Source organism: Mus caroli, chromosome 5, assembly GCF_900094665.2.
Source record: "Mus caroli chromosome 5, CAROLI_EIJ_v1.1, whole genome shotgun sequence".
NCBI classification, from domain to species: Eukaryota; Metazoa; Chordata; class Mammalia; order Rodentia; family Muridae; genus Mus; species Mus caroli.
In genome coordinates, this window is record NC_034574.1 from 113,508,226 (window position 1) to 113,526,309 (window position 18,084).

The following is an 18,084-nucleotide window of genomic DNA, read 5'->3' on the forward strand; positions in this document are numbered from 1 at the left end:
AGATGCCGGCTGCCAATAGAGTGTCTCTGTGCTCTGTGGACATGGCAGCCAATCATGCAAAAGGCAGGCCAGGCCGTGGGCAGGGATGTTATTCCTTCCTTAGAAGATGGAGGCAAGACATTCAAGGGTTCTAAGCCAGCCTGGGCTACACAGTGAGAGCCAGCTTCCCCAGCCCCTCTTAACACATGGGGATGCTCTATCAGTGAGAAATGCCGGGTCTGTAGCCTTCTCAGCTGTCGGGCCCGGAGACTGACTGGCAGGATGCCCGGGGATGGGGTGCTGTGGGTGGTGGTGGCTCTGCTCACCGAGGATGGCGAAGATGATCATAAAGAAGAGCAGCAACAGGAGGATGTCCATGAAGGGTGGCAGAGACTGGAAGATCTGCCGCAGGTTGCTGGGGAGAAAGATGGCCAGCTGAGGGGTGGCAGGGGTGGGAGGGCTGATCTGTGTCCTGGGGTGGTGGGGGGGATGGGCTGGCGGCAATTCGTCTGGTATACCTGACCTACTGACCCAGGAGGGAGCCCTGCTTAGCTTAGTAATGTACCCAAGGCCTCCACTCAGCAGGTGACAGGGACAACAACAGTGTGTGTGTGTGTGTGTGTGTGTGTGTGTGTGTGTGTGTGTGTGTGTACACAGCCACTTCCACCGAGTGACAGTCTCTTAAAGGGAAGGCATAGCAGAGGCTACATCACCTGGGGGATCAAGGTCACCTTCCACAGCATACACACACACATACTAAGCTACCCAATCCCAGGAGAGTTTTTTCTAACTTTGGGCACAAAGGATGAATTCCCTGCCATCAGCAAGTCCCTGACCAAGTAACCAGATGGAATCTTTACAGATGGGTTTAATTCTATATCAGGTCAGCTCTGGGCTCAGGGCTCTGGACTGGGTGGGAGGAACCTACAGGACAGAGCTGAGAAGATGACACACGCAGACATGGGAGGACCCTGGGCCATAGTGAGGAGGGCTGCAGTCCCCAGAAAGGCCTACCCAGCCTCAGGCCTTACCGCCGCACACCGCCACAGTAGCGACAGTCCACCAGGAAAATACAGCGTAGTGCCCGGGTCACCCGCACGTGGGACGTCTGCCGAACCAGCACCACAATGGCCTCGATGAACTGCACCACGAGGACGGACGTCTGGAGATGACAGGTTGGGACACGGTTAGCTCCCTGACCCAGACTCCAACGCACAGAGCAGACACTGATGAACACAGCCCACGGGGGACCAGCAGGGTTCTTTCCATTTCCGCCTCTCTCAACAGCAACAGTGAGCCCTCCTGCGGCCAGTACAGAGACGTGGCCTGAGATGAAGCTGGTATGCAGGTCCTCTTGACAGTGAAACACCACCCTGGGTGCCCACCGATGTTCTCCCCAACCACCTCATGGCACCAGGAAGCCCTTCGGGACTCAGTTCATTCCAGGTCTACTCATTTGAGGATATGGAAGAACCATGTGACCCTACAGGTTTCTGGCATACACAAATCATCTCATTGGGCTACACTCCCAAGCATACGCTGGGGCTGAGGAGATTTTGAATGGAACCGTAGACAGATGTGAAGGGGACCTGGGAGGAATCACGGCAGGGGGATGGACAGATAGATGTATTACCTTGACCATGGTGCGTTTGTGCCGGACGAACGTGTAGAAGCCCAGCCACCGCAATTTCATGCAGAGTTCAAATACCACCACCATGAGGGCAAAGAGTTCCAGCGTGGCGTGGACCTGCAGCCACAGAGGTGAGAACCATCTTTAAGGAGACCATACATGCACAAACACACACACACACACATACACACACACAAATACCAGAGAGAGAGAGAGAGAGAGAGAGAGAGAGATCTACCAAACCTCAAGATGCCAGAGAAGGCTTTATAGACAGAGATTTTCCCAGATAGCTAAGAATAAACCTGACATTCAAGAGACAGAAATGCAGACCCACATAGTATAAAGTTAGGAAGGAAGGAGTCTAAGACTCTAAGAGATTAAAAAGAAATTCTTGTTCTGGGGAGAACTGTGCAGTACTTATTTAAAAAAAAAACAACCCACAAAAGGCATCCAGGAAACAAAAACTGGGGATTAAAAACAAAAAGAAGGCAAAAGACTCCAAATGTAACTGTCAGCGTAACTGTCATCTCCATCTAAGTCGGCTGCGAGGGCTGGGGAGATGGCTCAGTGGGTAAAGACACCGGCATTCCATCCTCTGAACCCATACACAGACAGAAAGAGAACCCACTCCACGCTTGTCCTCTGACATATGCCATGGCATGAGTGCAGGTATACATACACACACACACACACATACTCACATGTACATACATGCACACACACATGTACACACTGATATTCACACAAACACACATATTCACACACAGACACACACAGACACTCACACACATACAAAGACACTCACACAGACACACACAGATACACTCACATGGACACTCACAGAAACACACACACATACACTCACAGACATACCTACTCACAGAGACACTCACACAAATACTCACACACAGATACTCACACTCACACAGACACAGACACTCACACTACACAAATGCACTCACACAGACACAGATACTCAGAGATACACACACAGACACTCACAGATACTCAGAGACACACACATAGACACAAAGACACTCACAGATACACACATGCACACACACAGGCTAATAGTAACTAATTTCTTTTAGAAAGAAGGACATATAAACAGCCAACTCTCTTAACAAAGGACAGAGGACAGTGATCCCAGGAAGACCAGTAGTGGGGCTTCATCCACACCGACGTGGGCTGTGGCTCTCCCAGGCGGGACCACAGCATAGCCCAGTGAGACAGGCCTCTGAGTGAGCTCTGCAAGGCCCCTACCTGTCCACAGAGTCACTGGGAAACGGAAGCGCACCCACTCCGGCTGGGAGCAGGGAGGACCTCCTCTCTGTGCTTCTGGAACGTTCCGCGTTAGGTCCCCTGAAATCACTGACAGGGGCATCATGGCTCCCTTTTCCTCGGGGCACTCACGTAAGTGTGCAGCTTGAGCACGGGGACAGCGGGGGACTCGCACAGCGACAGCAGCAGCAGGAGCAGGGCCGTGAGCAGCTCCATCATGTAGAAGAAGTGGTTGTGGACGAAGAGGTAGGCCGCCAGCGCTCTGGCATCCTTGGGGTGGGTGAAGAACTTGTCGTTGTTCTGACCTTCCTACAAAGACAGGAGAGCCTGAGCACAGGAGCACAGAGGTGCCCAGGAGGTGCAAGGGCAGAAAGTGGGGCTGGTCACAGAGGGTCACACTGGGCTCAAGGGGTAGACAGGTTAGCCCCGCCTCTGCCTGCTGCCCGCCCAGGAGCTGCTGCTTAAACCTGCCCAACCAGGAGGGCTCCGAGAATTGTCTGATCCCTGCAGGGGGTAAATTCTTAGGCATGAAGAGTCTATGCATAGGCCAGACTAGCAGCTTGACCTAGGCTTCCTTCCTCAGTCTTCTCTGCGGGCAGGGTAAAGCTCCCCCGCCTTCCTCCACAGTGGTGAACAGGACCAGGCTGGAGCTTCCCGGAGATCAAAGATATGGGAACTTAATGCCAGGATTCTGATGGCCGGCACACCAAACTGTGGCCATGGGACAGTGAATGATAGTATCCTCTGGGAGGAGCCATTCCCAGTGAGGTTCCTGTAGCACAGCCCTGACCAGTAGAGCCTCTGTTGCACCCTGTGTACACTTAGCTCCTTGCTTAGGGATTTTTTATGTGGGAGAGAGACTACAGCACCCCAATTTCACCTTGGACAGACTCCAGGACGCCCCTCAGTGTTCTGTGACGCACACAACAGCCCCCCACGAGGAGCAATGCACCGCAAATGCCACAGTACCGAGGCTGTACCTCACTCATTCACACACACCTCGGTGGCTCAACATCCTGGAGAAAAGGCTTCGAGACAGATTCCCACATCGGGGAATGCAGTGGAAAAGCATTCACACTAGGGGTGGGGGTGGGGTGGGGGGCGCCCTGTCTTCCCCGTCCTTCCCCATGACCCTCTTCCCCTTCCCAGGAGGCCATGGCCAGAGCTGACAGGAGATTCAGTTGCAGCTGCACACTTCTGCTGCCCTTGCCAGTCACAGAAGACAAACCGCAGCCCAGACCAGACGGAGGAAGCAGAGGCAGGTCGTGCCCAGGGGAGGCCGCAGAAGAGCCCCATGGTCTGAGCAGGGCGGAGTCTCCCACCATCTCACGGCGGCCTCGGGGGCATGGAAGCTTCTGCTTTAGATTACTAAAAATATGCAGTTCTTGTGCAATTTTTCCAACCAACAGCTGGGGGAGAAGGTGTGGCTGGAGACTGCCTGATAGGAGGCTCGGCTTCCAACTCCAGGATCTGTAACTGCCCAGGGGATGGCCGGTAGGGGTCGTTTCTCTCTACCGGCTGAGCATCCACACCGGAAGATCTAACTCAGCTCCTAAACAGAGCTCTGGGTTGTGTACAGACCGCCCACCCCAGGCCTCTGCTCTCTGGGGTTCAAGTCTCCAGGGCACCAGAACCTCTACACTCATGGTTCTCTGGGATGAAGAGAGAAAGTTAACAGTCAAAGAGAAAAGCACAGGGAGCCACTGGCAGCTGCCACCCTTGATGTGCCACCCAGGGCCGGCATCCCACATACACAGGGACCCGGCCTTCTCCTAGGCTGCAGGAGGTGGGCGCACACTTGAAATCCCAGCACTCCTGAGGCGGAGGCAGGTAGGGCTCTGTGAGATTGAGGCTAACCAGGTCTACACAACAAGTTTCAGGGCAGCCAGGGCTACACAGTGAGACACAGTTTCTTAAACAAAAGGGAGAAAATTATGTTGCCTGAGACTATCTGAATTTATGTTAACAAGCATGTAATAGTTTTAAAGAAAAGTACCGCTTTAAAGAAAAAAAAATCCCTAAACAGTACCAGCCATAGTGGCTCATGCCTTTGATCCCAACACTCAAGAGGCAGAGGCAGGGGAATCTCTGTGAGTTCCAGACTACATAAAGTGACCCTTCTCAAAAAAACAAAAACAAAAACAAAAAACAAAACAAAACAAAAAAAAAAAACAAAACAAAAAACAAAAACCCCTCTCCCCAAAACAACCATGAACTATCAGTCCAGACAACAGCAACAGGGCATGTAAGGAGACCAGACCCTGGAGCCACCCACTGCATAAACAACCCTTTGCTACCATCCAACGCAGATAAAATGTTCCCTAAGGACTGACTAGATCTTTGTGTGTGGTTCTGGAAGACAGAAGGGACAGACTGGGGACCTAGAGCAGACTCAGCCACAAATGGGGCTCAGAGGAGGACCGGGCACACAAATTCCTATGGCACAACCAGGTAAGCTCCCCCTCCCCATCCCCGGACTATTCTCCCCCCCTCCCCCCCTCCCCCATCCTCCCCCATCCCCCGCTTCTTCTCTAGAGCAGGGACGACTAAGCAGAGCCCAGCCTGGCTTCTAAGCTGCTGTGCTGAGCGTGCCCCTCCCCCTCACTCCAGCCTCCAGGGCCTCCCCCCAGGCACTGACCCAGACCCACTCACCTGGAGGTAGATTGCCGCCTCTTGATAATTCATCTCCCAGTTGTGTCCGGTGGGACTGGAGTGGGGGCTGTCCGCTCTGGAGACCAGACTGGGGACCTGGGAGTTGTGGACGCTGTGGCTGCCTCCATCTGTGTTAGGAGAGGGGAGAAACTCAGAAGCCGTGGTGGTTTGAATAGGAATGGCCCCCATAGTTTGAATCCTTGTTGGAGGAAGTGTGTCACTGTAGGGGTGGACTTTGAGGTCTCCTATGATCAGGCTACGCCCAATGTGGCACAGTCTTCTGCTGTCTGTGTGGGGGCCCAGTGGGTGGTCAGTCCGTCCATGTGCCAATCTGTATTTCTAGCAACAAGCATCAGGGAAGCTGGTCAAAAATACTTTCTCTTAAATAAGAAGAAAAAAAAAAATGGGCCAGCAAGATGGCTCAGCGGATAAAGGTGCTTTTTACCAAGCTGGACGACCTGAGTTCACTCCCTGGGGCTCCCATGGTGGGAGGAGGGGCGTGAAGACACGCCAACCCCTTCAATAAACAGATACTTGTAACTCTTAAAAAATAAAAAGAAGTACAAAAGACCAGAGGGAGTGGGGGGAGGGGAAGGCTAAACCTACACATGTCTATATATATTTAGAAAAAAAAACGCAGGAAAAAAAACAAGAAAGAATCTGGCTGTCTATGAGGACTGAGGGCGGTCAGAAGGGAGGGCTTACTGCACAGATTTTTGACTTTTGGAAGCTTGTGGCAATCCGGCTGAGTCAATCATTTAACCACAGTGAGTCCTCCCCTTTCCCCTGGGGGGAGGGGCGGAGGGAGGGAAGGGCACGGACAGGACCATCTGTTGCTTTCTTGCTCCCACACTTGATCACCTCTCCCAGAACCCTGGGCTGCTTTGTTCCGGCACAGTGCCCGCTCCCGCTCCCACCCTCGGCCACAGTGTTTGGCTTGGACAGAGGCAGCTCTGGCTCACAGGCAGCTGACCTGGGCTTGCTGGCAGAGCCCAGGGATCATGGGCGAGCACTGGAGCCAGCCAACTGGAGCTGAGTTTGGCACCTGTCCTGGGTCAGCTGGGAAAGAGGAGCTCTTTCGGTGCTCCTGGCTGCCTCAGAAGGGTCAACCAACAGGGTCCCTTTGACTTCCAAAGCTTGTTAGCCTGGCTTGTCACAATCCTCCATCTCTCCTGATTCCCCCTCCGTGAATGTGAACACGGGGCAGTGAGTCCCACACGGTTAATTTACGGAGGAGAAATTAATCTATGACAATCTGGTTCCCCATAAGCCACAGCAAACGAGTTCTCAATAGGAGGAACCCGGTATTTAGGTACAGTTATTCGCACAGGCTAGGACAGAAGAGGCCGGGGACTGCTGGGGTCCCTGGGTCCCAAGTTCTCTCTAACCTGGAAATGCAGGCCAGGGTCACTGGGTACGGCCATCCACAAGGCGCACCCCACAAATTTATAAAACCGCACAGAAGTTACTGTTGACATGCACTAAAACATACATGTTTTAAAATGCAGAGGTTGACAATTGTGTTTCTAGAGGTGTGAGGAGTAGAACCCAGGACCTTGTGGGCACTCTATCGCTGAGCTACACTCTCAGCCCAACAGCATGTTTTATGTCTATGCACACTTGTGAGAAAGAAGCAGCTACATCAAGAAGTTAAACGAGAGCTGCAAAGATGACTCAGGGGTTAAGAGCACTGGCTGCTCATCAGAAGGTCCTGAGTTCAAATCCCAGCAACCACATGGTGGCTCACAATCATCCATGATGAAATTTGATGCCCTCTTCGGTGCATCTGGAAACAGCTACCGTGTACATGTAAGTACAATGTACTTACATGTAATAAATAAATCAGAAGAAGAAGAAGAAGAAGAAGAAGAAGAAGAAGAAGAAGAAGAAGAAGAAGAAGAAGAAGAAGAAGAAGAAGAAGAAGAAGAAGTTGTTGTTGAAGTTGTTAAACTAGTGGGGGGGAGTGGTGGCCGGGTAGCACAACCTGGAGTCCCAGCTTTGTGAGGCAGGAGCACTACAAATTACAGAGTTCAAATCCATCCCAGACTTGAAATCTCTACCTCAGAATAAAATGTAGGATCTACCGGAGAGAGGGCCCAGAGGGTTAGGGTAAGGCTCTTGCTGCCTAGCTTAAGGACATGAATTTGACCCCCCACCCCCACCCCAGGAGAGAACTGATCCCCACCTTGGTCTCTAACTTCCACATGTGCACGATGTACAAACAGACACAGTAAATAAACACGTATTAGGAGTTTAAAAAATAACCCTAGTCTGATGGCACATGCCTTTTAGTCATAGCACTTCAGAGGTAAAGGGGAGGTGAATCCCTTTAAGGTCAAGGCTAGCCTGGTCTATATAGCAAGGTCATCGGCCAGGGCTGTGACAAGACTCTGTCTCAGATGGATGGATGAATGGGTGGACGGACGAGCAGACAGACAGACAGATAGGTACATACATACATACATACATACATACGTCAAAAGTAAAAGTGGTCCAGACATAGCAAGATGCTGTCTCAAACAAACAAGTTAAAAGCAAGTAGGCCAAGAGCACAGCTCAGCAGGAGAGCACAACCATACTGTGCATGAGGCCGGGAGTCAATCCCCAGAACCATAAAAAACTAAACTAGGGCTGGCGAGATAGCGGGTAAGAGCACTGACTGCTCTCCCGAAAGTCCTGAGTTCAAATCCCAGCAACCACATGTTGGATCACAACCACCTGTAATGAGATCTGATGCCCTCTTCTGGTGTCTGAAGACAGCAACAGTGTACTTATTCATAATAATAAATGAATCTAAAAAAAAAACCCAAAAACTAAACTAAACTAAAAGGATGAAAAAAATGAAGCCAGGTGGTGGTGGTGGCGGCACACATCTTCAATCCCAACAGGCAGATCTTTGAATGCAAGGCCAGCCTGGTCTACAGAGTGAGACCCTGTATTGAAAAACCAAAAATACATAAATAAATCTAAATAAAAGACTGAAAGAGCCATGGCTTCCTCTGTCTCCTGTCTGGTTGCAGAGAATCACTCAGCCAACACCCTGCCTGATGTCCCTGCAAGCCTTACAATGTTCTGTAAGAGGTTCTGTCCGGTCTGCACATCTGCCTGCCTCTCAGTCTATGCAGTCTGAAATGCATCCCTGCTGTTTGGCTAGTCAGTCAGTTCTGGATTACTGAGTATACTCCACCCTGTAACTGTGTCCTCAAGTATCCAGTGTCCGCCCCCACTTCCAGTGATACTGACTCCAGTGCAGCTGCAGAGCGCCAGGCGGTGGAGCAAGCTTGCTCCTTCAATGTAAATGAATACTAGAGGTCAGGTGACCAGTCACAAGTGTAACCTCCTAAGCACAAACCAGGCCAGGCACGGTGGCTGGCCCATGCAAACCCAGTACTTTGGGGACTGGGGCTGGGAGATCCTAACGAGCTTGGGTTACAGTGAGACCCTGCCTCCAAAAGGAGGAAATAAAACCCGCCAAACAAATTCCCAGGAAGAATCATTCTCCATTCTCACTGGCTGCCTGAGCCACCCCCCCACCCCCCCTTCCCCCCACCCCGAGTGCTGCCATCAAACCAACAGGAACAAAACAGAATACAAAGTAACAAAGCAACCAACAAAAGCAGGCAGGCAGATGCAGGTAGCCAGAGAAACAACTCCAAACTCCGACCCTGCCGACTGTGCCCAGACAGAGGCCCTCTAACAACACAACCTAGCAGCTCGGCTCTAAGAGAACAGTAACACTGTTAGCACACATGAGCCACTCTCCCTTCGCCTCGTGAATCACAGTCCACCAGCCAGTCTAGCTTGCACTAAAATGGCCACACACCTACAGGGCCTGGCCTGAACACCAGATACTGAGTAGCTTCTTCCTCACTAGGGAGAGCATCGCCTTCTGCACTTCGACACCTGGCACCGAGTCCAGATGTGAGAAACTCTGTCTGGAATCAGAGGACCAACGATGAGGCTCTTGGGGTGTTCCTGGGGAACACGGGCTAGCAGAGGAGCACGAGGGGGGGNGGGGGGCTGCGAGGAGGCAGAATGGGAGTGTACTGTCCTAGGCCTATAACTGCACAGGCAACAGCTGAATCAACACAGGCCGAGGGGGCCTCAGGAAGTTGATGGGCCCGCCCCTAGGATCAAAAAAAAAAGAAGATTCCACACAGATTCCAGCTTCAAACCCTTCCTGTCTGGCCACTGCCAACAAGCACCAAATACTGTATAAAAAAGGTACATGTGTCAGTTTAATTGTCTTTGTGTGTGTGTGTGTGTGTGTGTGTGTGTTCACAGTTTTTCCAGACAAGGTCTTTCTGTGTGGCCTTGGTTGTCCTTGAACTCGCTCTGTATAGTTCAGGCTGTTAACTGTCTTTAATCTTCTCACAGGCTCCTCTGCTCTGCCACAGCTGGAGCCATCTCTCCTGTGAACCAACCCAGGCACTTCTGTGATCTTGTCCTCTCAACATCCTGCCCCAAGACCTTTTCTATATCAGAGAAATCTGGTGTGTGTGCATGTGTGTGTGTGTTTGTGGTTTATGTTTACATGTGTTTGTGTGTTTATGTGTATGTGTGTTTGTGTGTAAATGTGTGTGTGTATATGTATGTGTTGTGTATAAATGTGTGTTTGTGTGTGTGTGTTTGTGTGTATATGTATGTGTTATGCATGTATATGTGTGTGTTTGGTGTGTTTGAGTATCTGTGTCTATGTGTGTTTGGTGTTATTTGTGTATGTGTGTTTGTGTATGCATGTGTGTATATGTTTATGTTGTGTTTATGTGTATGTATGTTTGTGTGTTTTTGTATTTATTTGAATATGTGTATGTGTGTGTTTGTGTATATGTGTGTGTGTTTGTGTATGTATGTTGTGTTTGTGTGTATGTGTGTGTTTGTGTGTATATATGTTTGTGTATGTATGTGTGTTTATGTGTGTGTTTGTGTATGTATGTTGTGTTTGTGTGTATGTCTGTTTGTGTGCGTATGTGTGTACGTGTGTGTTTATGTGTATGTATGCATATATGTGTGTTTGTATATGTGTGTGTGTGTGTGTGTGTCAACTTCCCAGTTCCACATAACCACCTTAAGAAAACCACAGCAGGGCGGGGGAGACAGCTCAGCTGGGAAGGTGTTCGAGCATAAGCATGAAGCCCCCCAGAGCCGCATGTGGCAGGGCTGTAACACCAGCACTGAGACAGGGAAGTCAGGTGGTCCTGGGGGGCTCGCTGGCCAGCCAGTCTAGCTGGCAATGTGAGCTTTGGGTACAGTGAGAGACTCAACATCTCAAATAGGACATTGGAATACAACCTCTGGCCTCTCCACGTATGCACAGGCATGTGTACCCACCCCCACACGCACAGCACAACACACACACACACACCTACCTTAGCCAGCTGGTATTAGTCTTCTACTTCAGAAATAGAGTGTCTGCCTCCCTGGGAAACCATAAGCATTTACTCTCAACACACACTCCAGTTAAACAGGCCATTCGTCATGTCATCTTATCCCTTTTACCTCTTCTCCATCAATATCCTGGCCCCTCGTTATTCTGAAACCTTCTGCCTGAAGGACCTTTAAGCAGTCCATTCTCTCTAGTCTTTCAACTTTCCACCCTCCTGCTGCCTCCGGAGAGACTGCCCTTGGCTCTGCTGTGAACTCCCATGACCTCTGGCCCCTACATGGTCCCAGGAATGCTCAGACTGTGGCCAAATATCAGTGACACAGGGACATGGACCTTCGATATAGTCTGTGGTGTCCTCAAAGCACAGAGTGTGTGTGTGTGTATGTGTGTGTGTGTGTGTGTGTGTGTGTGTGAGCCCAGTATATAAAGAGTCAACAAGTCTATATAGAACTGATGTGAAGTAGGGGATCTTGCCTGAAGATCACACACTCCCACGGGGCACAGAACAACATGTGGCCAGGAGCAAAGGGCACGGAGCCAGGCGCAGGACCCGGCAGCATTTACCCAGAGCGCACTAGGCAGCACCCAGGGGTGTTAATGGGTATGCGTTAATGGGCCCCTCTGTATTGTTTTAAAGATTGAGGGTTGCAGAGGGGTGGATCTATACAAAGGTGAGCCAGGACAGACCTTTCAGAAAGCACAGAAAGGGAAAACATGGTTCCAACTTCCCAGTTCCCCCTCCCTCTTCTGTGCATCTGAGCATTTAACCCTTCGCAGTGGAGGACACAACACAGACCTTGGCGAGGCCTGGGACTTGTTAGTGGCTCTCATGCGGGGAGAACAGGCCTGAAAGGCTCTGGGTAACCTGGGTCACTGAAGGGCTTTTCAAGGAAGCCCCAGGTGATTCCACAAAAGCCTCCTTCAGCTATGCAGGTGGCCGGCTAGGATATTTAGGGATTACAGAAAGGTCATAAGTAGTGGGCAGGGAGCCACTGGCCCTCCCAGCCCTTTCATGTGGAGGTTTTGGTGGCTTCGGGTCCAAAACCTCTTGCAGTCTAAGCTGCAACCCCCTGCCTGAGCCTGCTTGTCTGCCTAGCTCTGAGGCTGGAGTCTCTCCAGCTCCTCAGGGCCTATTGTCCCTTGTGTGAGCTGTGCTCAGGGGCTTGGCAGTGTTCCACAGGGAAAGGATAATTAAGAACCCCATGGAAGGGCACAAGGGATGTATCAAAGCTCAGAGGGTGGACCATGTGGCCGGCAAATTCAGGTGAGGAACTGATCCCACGGCCTGGCTTCGATGAACACAGGCCAGATTGGAAGTAAACTGGAGAATGCCCTGTGGCTCTTCCGTATGTCACCACACAGTTCATGATCTATCCCCCTGATCCCACTGAGGCCAGACTCCCTGAAACTGCTACAGAATCCCTGGCTGCACTGTCCCAGCCCTCGTGACACTGGCACCCACCGACCCTGGTGACAGGATCTGCCCAGCCTCCTCCTGAAGAGCCTCCCATGAGAAATAGTTGATGGGTCTTCAGGTAAAAGAGCTGGGCTTACGAAACATCACCTCGGTGTAGCTTCTCATCATGGACTGCTGTAACAGGCCCTGTCCAACTCAGACCGTTAAAGACCCCATCAGCCCCTGGGACTTTGGCACGTCCGAAAGAACTTTCCAGGTGACCTGCATTGCCAGGAGGCAAGGCATACCACAAGAGCCACAATGGAGAGGCCAGGATGACATCATCAGGGAATGGTCCTGGGGCTAGCTTTCCTCAGACTCCTCAGGACAGCAGCTGCCCTTGGCCTCTGAATTTCCACTTGTCTGGGAGTCAGCTAGAAATTCACAGGGATGCAGGGACCGACCTTCGTGGGCAGTGGAAGCAGATTCCCTTCTCTGGCACCCACAGTTTGGAACAAACCAGAGAAGGTGACTGGGTAGCTGGGACAGGGCACTCAGCCACCAGGAAGATGACACCCTGAGCCTGGGGAAAGTTCCCTAGAGGTACACAGTGCGTTCAGCTCTGTCGGTGCCCTGGGCAGGGCTCTTCAAAATCAGGCTGAGCAGACACGAAGACCTTGACCACTAAAGACTTGTGTTGTCCCTGCCCCGGGAACCCCATCCCTAAGCCCTGGCCATGGGCCCAGAGACATGAACACAACGTTATGGGAGAACAGAGAAACAGGGACTGGAAAGCAATAGGCCAGAAAACAACCGCCCAGACTTGGGCGGAACACGCACCGCCTCCAACCCTGAGTCTCAGACAGCCCAGGATGACCCGCGTGCACAGATGGCCGCGCCGCCTCTAACGCTGATGTAACGGGCCCAGGCGCTCCCTGCAAACAGCTGGCTGCTTCGCATGCAGCCTCTGAAATGGCCCTGCGGGGAATCCGAGGATTCCGCTCGCTGGAGCACAGCAAGAGGCAGCATCCTGGTGCTGTGGATAAATAGAAATGGCTTCCATATGCCAGCCATAAAGCAGGGGAAGAGAGGCGAGGAGGGAGGGAGGAAGACAGAGGGAGAGGGTGGGCAGGAGAGGGGCGGCTCTGCCTCCACACGTCCAGCAGGGCAGGCCAGCCCCCGTTGGCCTTGAGGCCTGGAGAGGCAGCTCTGGGTAAAAAGTCTGAAAGCTGCCCTGGTAGAAGCTCTGATCCAAAAGGTAGCAACAAATGACTTGGCCTGATCCATGAGACAAGAACTGGAAGTCCACAGAACTCTCCTTCCAAACTGCCCTTGGGCCTCCCACACTCTTTAAAGGCACACCAGGCATGCCTGTCCCTCTTCGATGGCAAAATACCCCTGCCACACAGTAAACCTCTTCCGAGGAGCCTCAGTTTCTCCACCCTGCGCTGGGACCTGTGCCAGCTGTGCTCCGGGCACAGCAGCAATAAATGCAAATACCCAGAAAGCACTCGGAGCCCGCTGGAAACCAGAGCCCACCAGAATGACAATGAGCAGCCCGCGCAACTGCTTGCCAGTTGTCACTGAGAGTCCCACTCCATGGGCGAAGCTGGAGGAGGAGAGAGGGGGTGGGGATAAAGTAGAGAGCACTGCTGGGGTGTTTGCAGGGGCCATGGCGCTTTGATGCTCCCGGGTGGATGGCACTTTGAGGACTCCCAGACAGAAACCCGGCAGAATGAGAAGCCAGGAGGCACACTGCCCTCTTCCAAACCTCTGCTTTCTGGTAACTGGCTGTGAGATGGGGTGGAGAGTAGATCCCTGGTATCAGCGTGTCTACTGAAGGCATATCCAGGCACACAGGGTGGTCTCTAGGGCCCAGGGCCCTCTCTAGTTCAATGGCTGGCACCAGCTCAAGGCCAGTCCTGCCAAAAGCTTACTTGGGCCCAAGGAGCAACAGAAGGCTCTGTAGGACGACTGCATGGGGCAAGCTCTGTTATAGAAGAAATTCTGGCTCAGAAGCGGTCAGGATAAAGCAGTGTACCACCTCTAACTGTCTTCAACCGCCTGACCGGGATTGAACAGCCAAATCTAAAGGGATTCATTGGTGTGGCTTGCCCTCCTAGAACTTGGCAGGCGAAGGGCCAGAAGGTTGAAAGCAGTAAATCTAAGAAGGGGAAGGCAGGAGGGAGCAGGAGAGAAACAGCTGGCCTTGGGAGTCTGGAAAGGGGGGGGGTGAGGGCAGGGAGGGGACACAGGGGAAGGAGACCAACAGTATCACTGATGTTGCAGGTGGAACTGTCTGCAGTGTGCACCCCCCCCCAAAAAAAACATACACACACAAGAGGAGGCACTAGACATGTCTTATAACCCTAGTACTTGGAAAACAGACAAGCAGTGTGTTCTAGAACTGGGGAAGGGGAGCAGAGAGTGGGAAGCCCAGGCATGAAGCATAAGTAGGCATCGCGCAAGGCGTATTTGGAAAGCCACAGAGAGTTCCAAAACCCAGAAGCTTAGAGAGTCACAGAGAATAGGTAAAGGCTGAGGCAGGGGACTGACAACAGTGAAGCTGGCCACTGGAGGAGCGAGCCCCTAGGGGCCATACCTTGACCCGCCTCAGGAGCTGGACTCTGCTGCTGCGTTCCCGCCATCCACAAAATGGGGGCGCTGTTGTGCGGAAAAGAGACTTTCCCAAGGTCAGCAGAGATGGAGCCTGAGTTCTCATCTCTCCTCTGTTACTTCTGACAGCCCAAGGTTGTGGGATGGGAGACCGGCGCACAGGCCCATTGACAGATATGGATTTGGGCTGCTGGCTTCCAAGGAAGGCTCTCCCCACTCAACAGTGAGCCACCCGAGGACACACAGCCACACGGCCCATCTTCTTCAAGCCTATCTATGCTCGCGCTACCCCAGGCAAGCTACGAGGTCCATTTCTGCCATGGCATGCCTGCATCAGAGACCAACCACAGTCACAACGTCCCCCCACTCCACCCCCCAACACTATTCTGGGCATAAAGTTGTCTGGTCTTGTTACCCCAGTGGTTAGCTAATCCATACATGATACCACCTTCTTCAGACCATGAATTTTGAGGCTCAGCTTGGACCTGTTAACACCTGCTCTCCCAAAGTGGGTCTCTATGCCCACCACTTACCCCTTGTTATCCTAGCACTCGCCTAGCAAAGTGCTCAGAATATCACAAATATCGCAAGCATGTAAGGGCTCAAGACACACATGCATGCTCGTATACACACTAATCCATCCGCTGCTTCCTATAGACATCTATCAGCATCTATACAGACACCTGACCCATGGTTACTTGGAAGTAGCTGGAATACTGTGAGACCCACCTCAGGGAATCAGACAGGAGTGCAGAAGAACCAGGGGCATTTTGGGCCTCTTTAAGAGGCCAGCAGACAGCCCATGCTCAGAAGGCAGACTGGCTCGAAACTCAGCCTGTCCAAGACTGCAGCTGTGTCCTATCAGAATCTACATAGTCCCTACGCAGTGGCTACCAGGGTCATTCGCAAGGAAGGTAGCCTGGATCCAGCTCTGTGAATGCTGTGCCCGCAGCATCTGGGGCTGGGGCTGCTGCAAGCCACTCTGTTCAGAAAAGCAGCAGTCTGGGGCAAAGTGGCCTCCCTGGTACAGGCACCTCCAGAAAGTGACATTAGGAGGGAGTCTATGTCCTAGAAGACCTGGATGTTGGGGTGCAATGGGCACCCCAGGGAGCTGAAACCCTGGGTGGTCAGTTGACCAGGCCTGAGCTGAGTACTTTTTCTTTTTTTGCCTCAGTTTCCCTTTCTGCCTAATAGGACAACGGCCCGATAGAGACATCATGAAGAAACTCACTCTGGAGGCCTAGAAGGGAGCTCCTGACTGTCCAGTGCATGGGGTTTCGGGTGGGGGCTGGGGGAAGGATTGGGGAATCAAGGAAGTTAATTATCCTCAGAAGCTCAGCCGGGATAACAAAAGTCATAAAGCCAGTTCGCATCCCCTAAGAGGAAGTCAGAATGAGGAAGAGCCAGGCTCAGAGAGGGCTCTTGCCCGATGACTCAGGACTCATGAGGGCAACACCTGCGGTGTGGCTACTTCGTTGATGATGATGCTACTTTGTTGATGACAGGACCTTGACACTTTGTTCCTAAGATCCTGCAGCCCAGCCTTCCCATGTGACTGGATTACACAGTGAAGCTCCCGTTTAATCCGTTTAATCTCCACGCAGACTCTCTCACTTAGCTGTTCTTGAGATCATCTGGCAGATGAGGAATTGAGGCTCAGCACACACACGCACACACACACAAATGCTGACAGCTTTGTTCCAAGTTGTTCAGCTGGCACATCAACTTCTTTCTTGGGCTGAAGAAGAAGCCTGGGCAACTGATGAAACCTTAAAATCCCTGACTACCGTGTGGCCATTACCACCACCCTGCCCCTCCATCGCAGCTTCCTCCAGCCTAAGAATTGTCCCAAGCCATCCCTAGCTCCAGGCTCTGCTGCCCCTCCATATTCTGGGACACTGCCCAGTCTCCAAATAAAAATGAAGGGGAGCGCGGGAAGAAACCCACTATGTCACAGACTTAAATGACCGACTGGCCTAGGGGCCAAGTGGCTTCAATACTAATAAAATCGAGCCTTGGTGAGGTTCCAGATCCGCTTTAGGGTCTGCATGATGGACCGTGATTGCACATGACACGAGGCAGGCCAGCCAAGTGTGAATCGCCGAGCTCGTGAGAAGAGGGGACCCTGGAGAGCCACAGAGAGAGAAGATATGATGTTTTCTCTGGACCACCCACGAGTGCGAGCCGATGCAGCCAGTGGCCTGGAGCGGCTCCAGGCCATTAGCTAGGGCAGAGTTCAGCTGTCACCCAGCTGACTTTCCATGAGGGCTAAGCGAAGAAGAAAATGAAAATCTGTAGCATTCCGCTAAAGAAAGAGAGCTTTGAGCAATGGCAGGCGGTCTCCAAACCGCAGGGTTGGGGAGCTCAGATATGAAGGAAGATGAGGGCGCCAAACAGCACAGGCCGATGCTGTAACTACAATACATGCAGGCTGGAGGCTGAGGGAGATGTCAGTGCTCCAAATGCAAGCTGCTCTCGGGAGGCAGACCTCACCCAGGCTATTCTGGGATGGTCACATGGACCTGTGAGAGACTCTTCTTTACCCTAGAGAACTCCAGGGGCTGGTGAAGCTGTGACTCCATCTCAAATATAAAGTGCACAGGGAAGGTGTACAAGGACTGCCCTTGTCTTTGTGAAGGCTGCAGTACCAGGAAGAGGCAGAGCCGTGTACTAACAGCTCTGAAACATCAGCCGGGCACTCTATCTCCCCAGCCCAACCCAGTCAGCCAGCCAGCTCCAATTAGTGTCACCAACTGGAAGCTATGTTGTGAGACTCTGTCTCAAAACAAAAACAAAAAACAACAAACAGTGGGACCCCACCAAGATGGCTCACTGGCACAGATGCCCGAGGCCACACCAGACAGGCTGAGTTCCATCTCTGGAACCCACAAGTGGAAGGAGAAAAGTGACTCTCACAAGTCATCCTCTGGTCCCCCCATGTGAGCCCTACCTAGCCCAGCCACACACGTGCTTGTACACGAGCACAAGTAAATACATACTAAAAGCAATCAATAAATTCAATTTAAAAAGAAAGAGAGAGAGAGAGAGAGAGAGAGAAGAGAAGAGAAGAGAAGAGAAGAGAAGAGAAGAGAAGAGAAGAGAAAAAGAAAAGGAAAGGAAAGGAAAGGAAAGGAAAGGAAAGGA

General features: G+C 52.0%; 1 protein-coding gene across 3 annotated transcripts in view; it reads right to left on the reverse strand.

Annotated features, from left to right (window-relative positions):
* Window positions 1-18,084, reverse strand: part of Tpcn1 (two pore segment channel 1) — a 57,145-nt gene that overhangs the window by 21,134 nt on the left and 17,927 nt on the right. For all 3 annotated transcript variants that reach the window (XM_021162094.1, XM_021162092.1, XM_021162095.1), the window contains exons 3-7: window positions 5,543-5,670; window positions 3,023-3,199; window positions 1,613-1,726; window positions 1,011-1,141; window positions 306-394 (exon numbers count right to left, since the gene is read on the reverse strand). In XM_021162094.1, coding sequence (XP_021017753.1) covers window positions 306-394; window positions 1,011-1,141; window positions 1,613-1,726; window positions 3,023-3,199; window positions 5,543-5,670 — 639 coding nt within the window. The remainder of the gene's footprint in view (window positions 1-305; window positions 395-1,010; window positions 1,142-1,612; window positions 1,727-3,022; window positions 3,200-5,542; window positions 5,671-18,084) is intronic.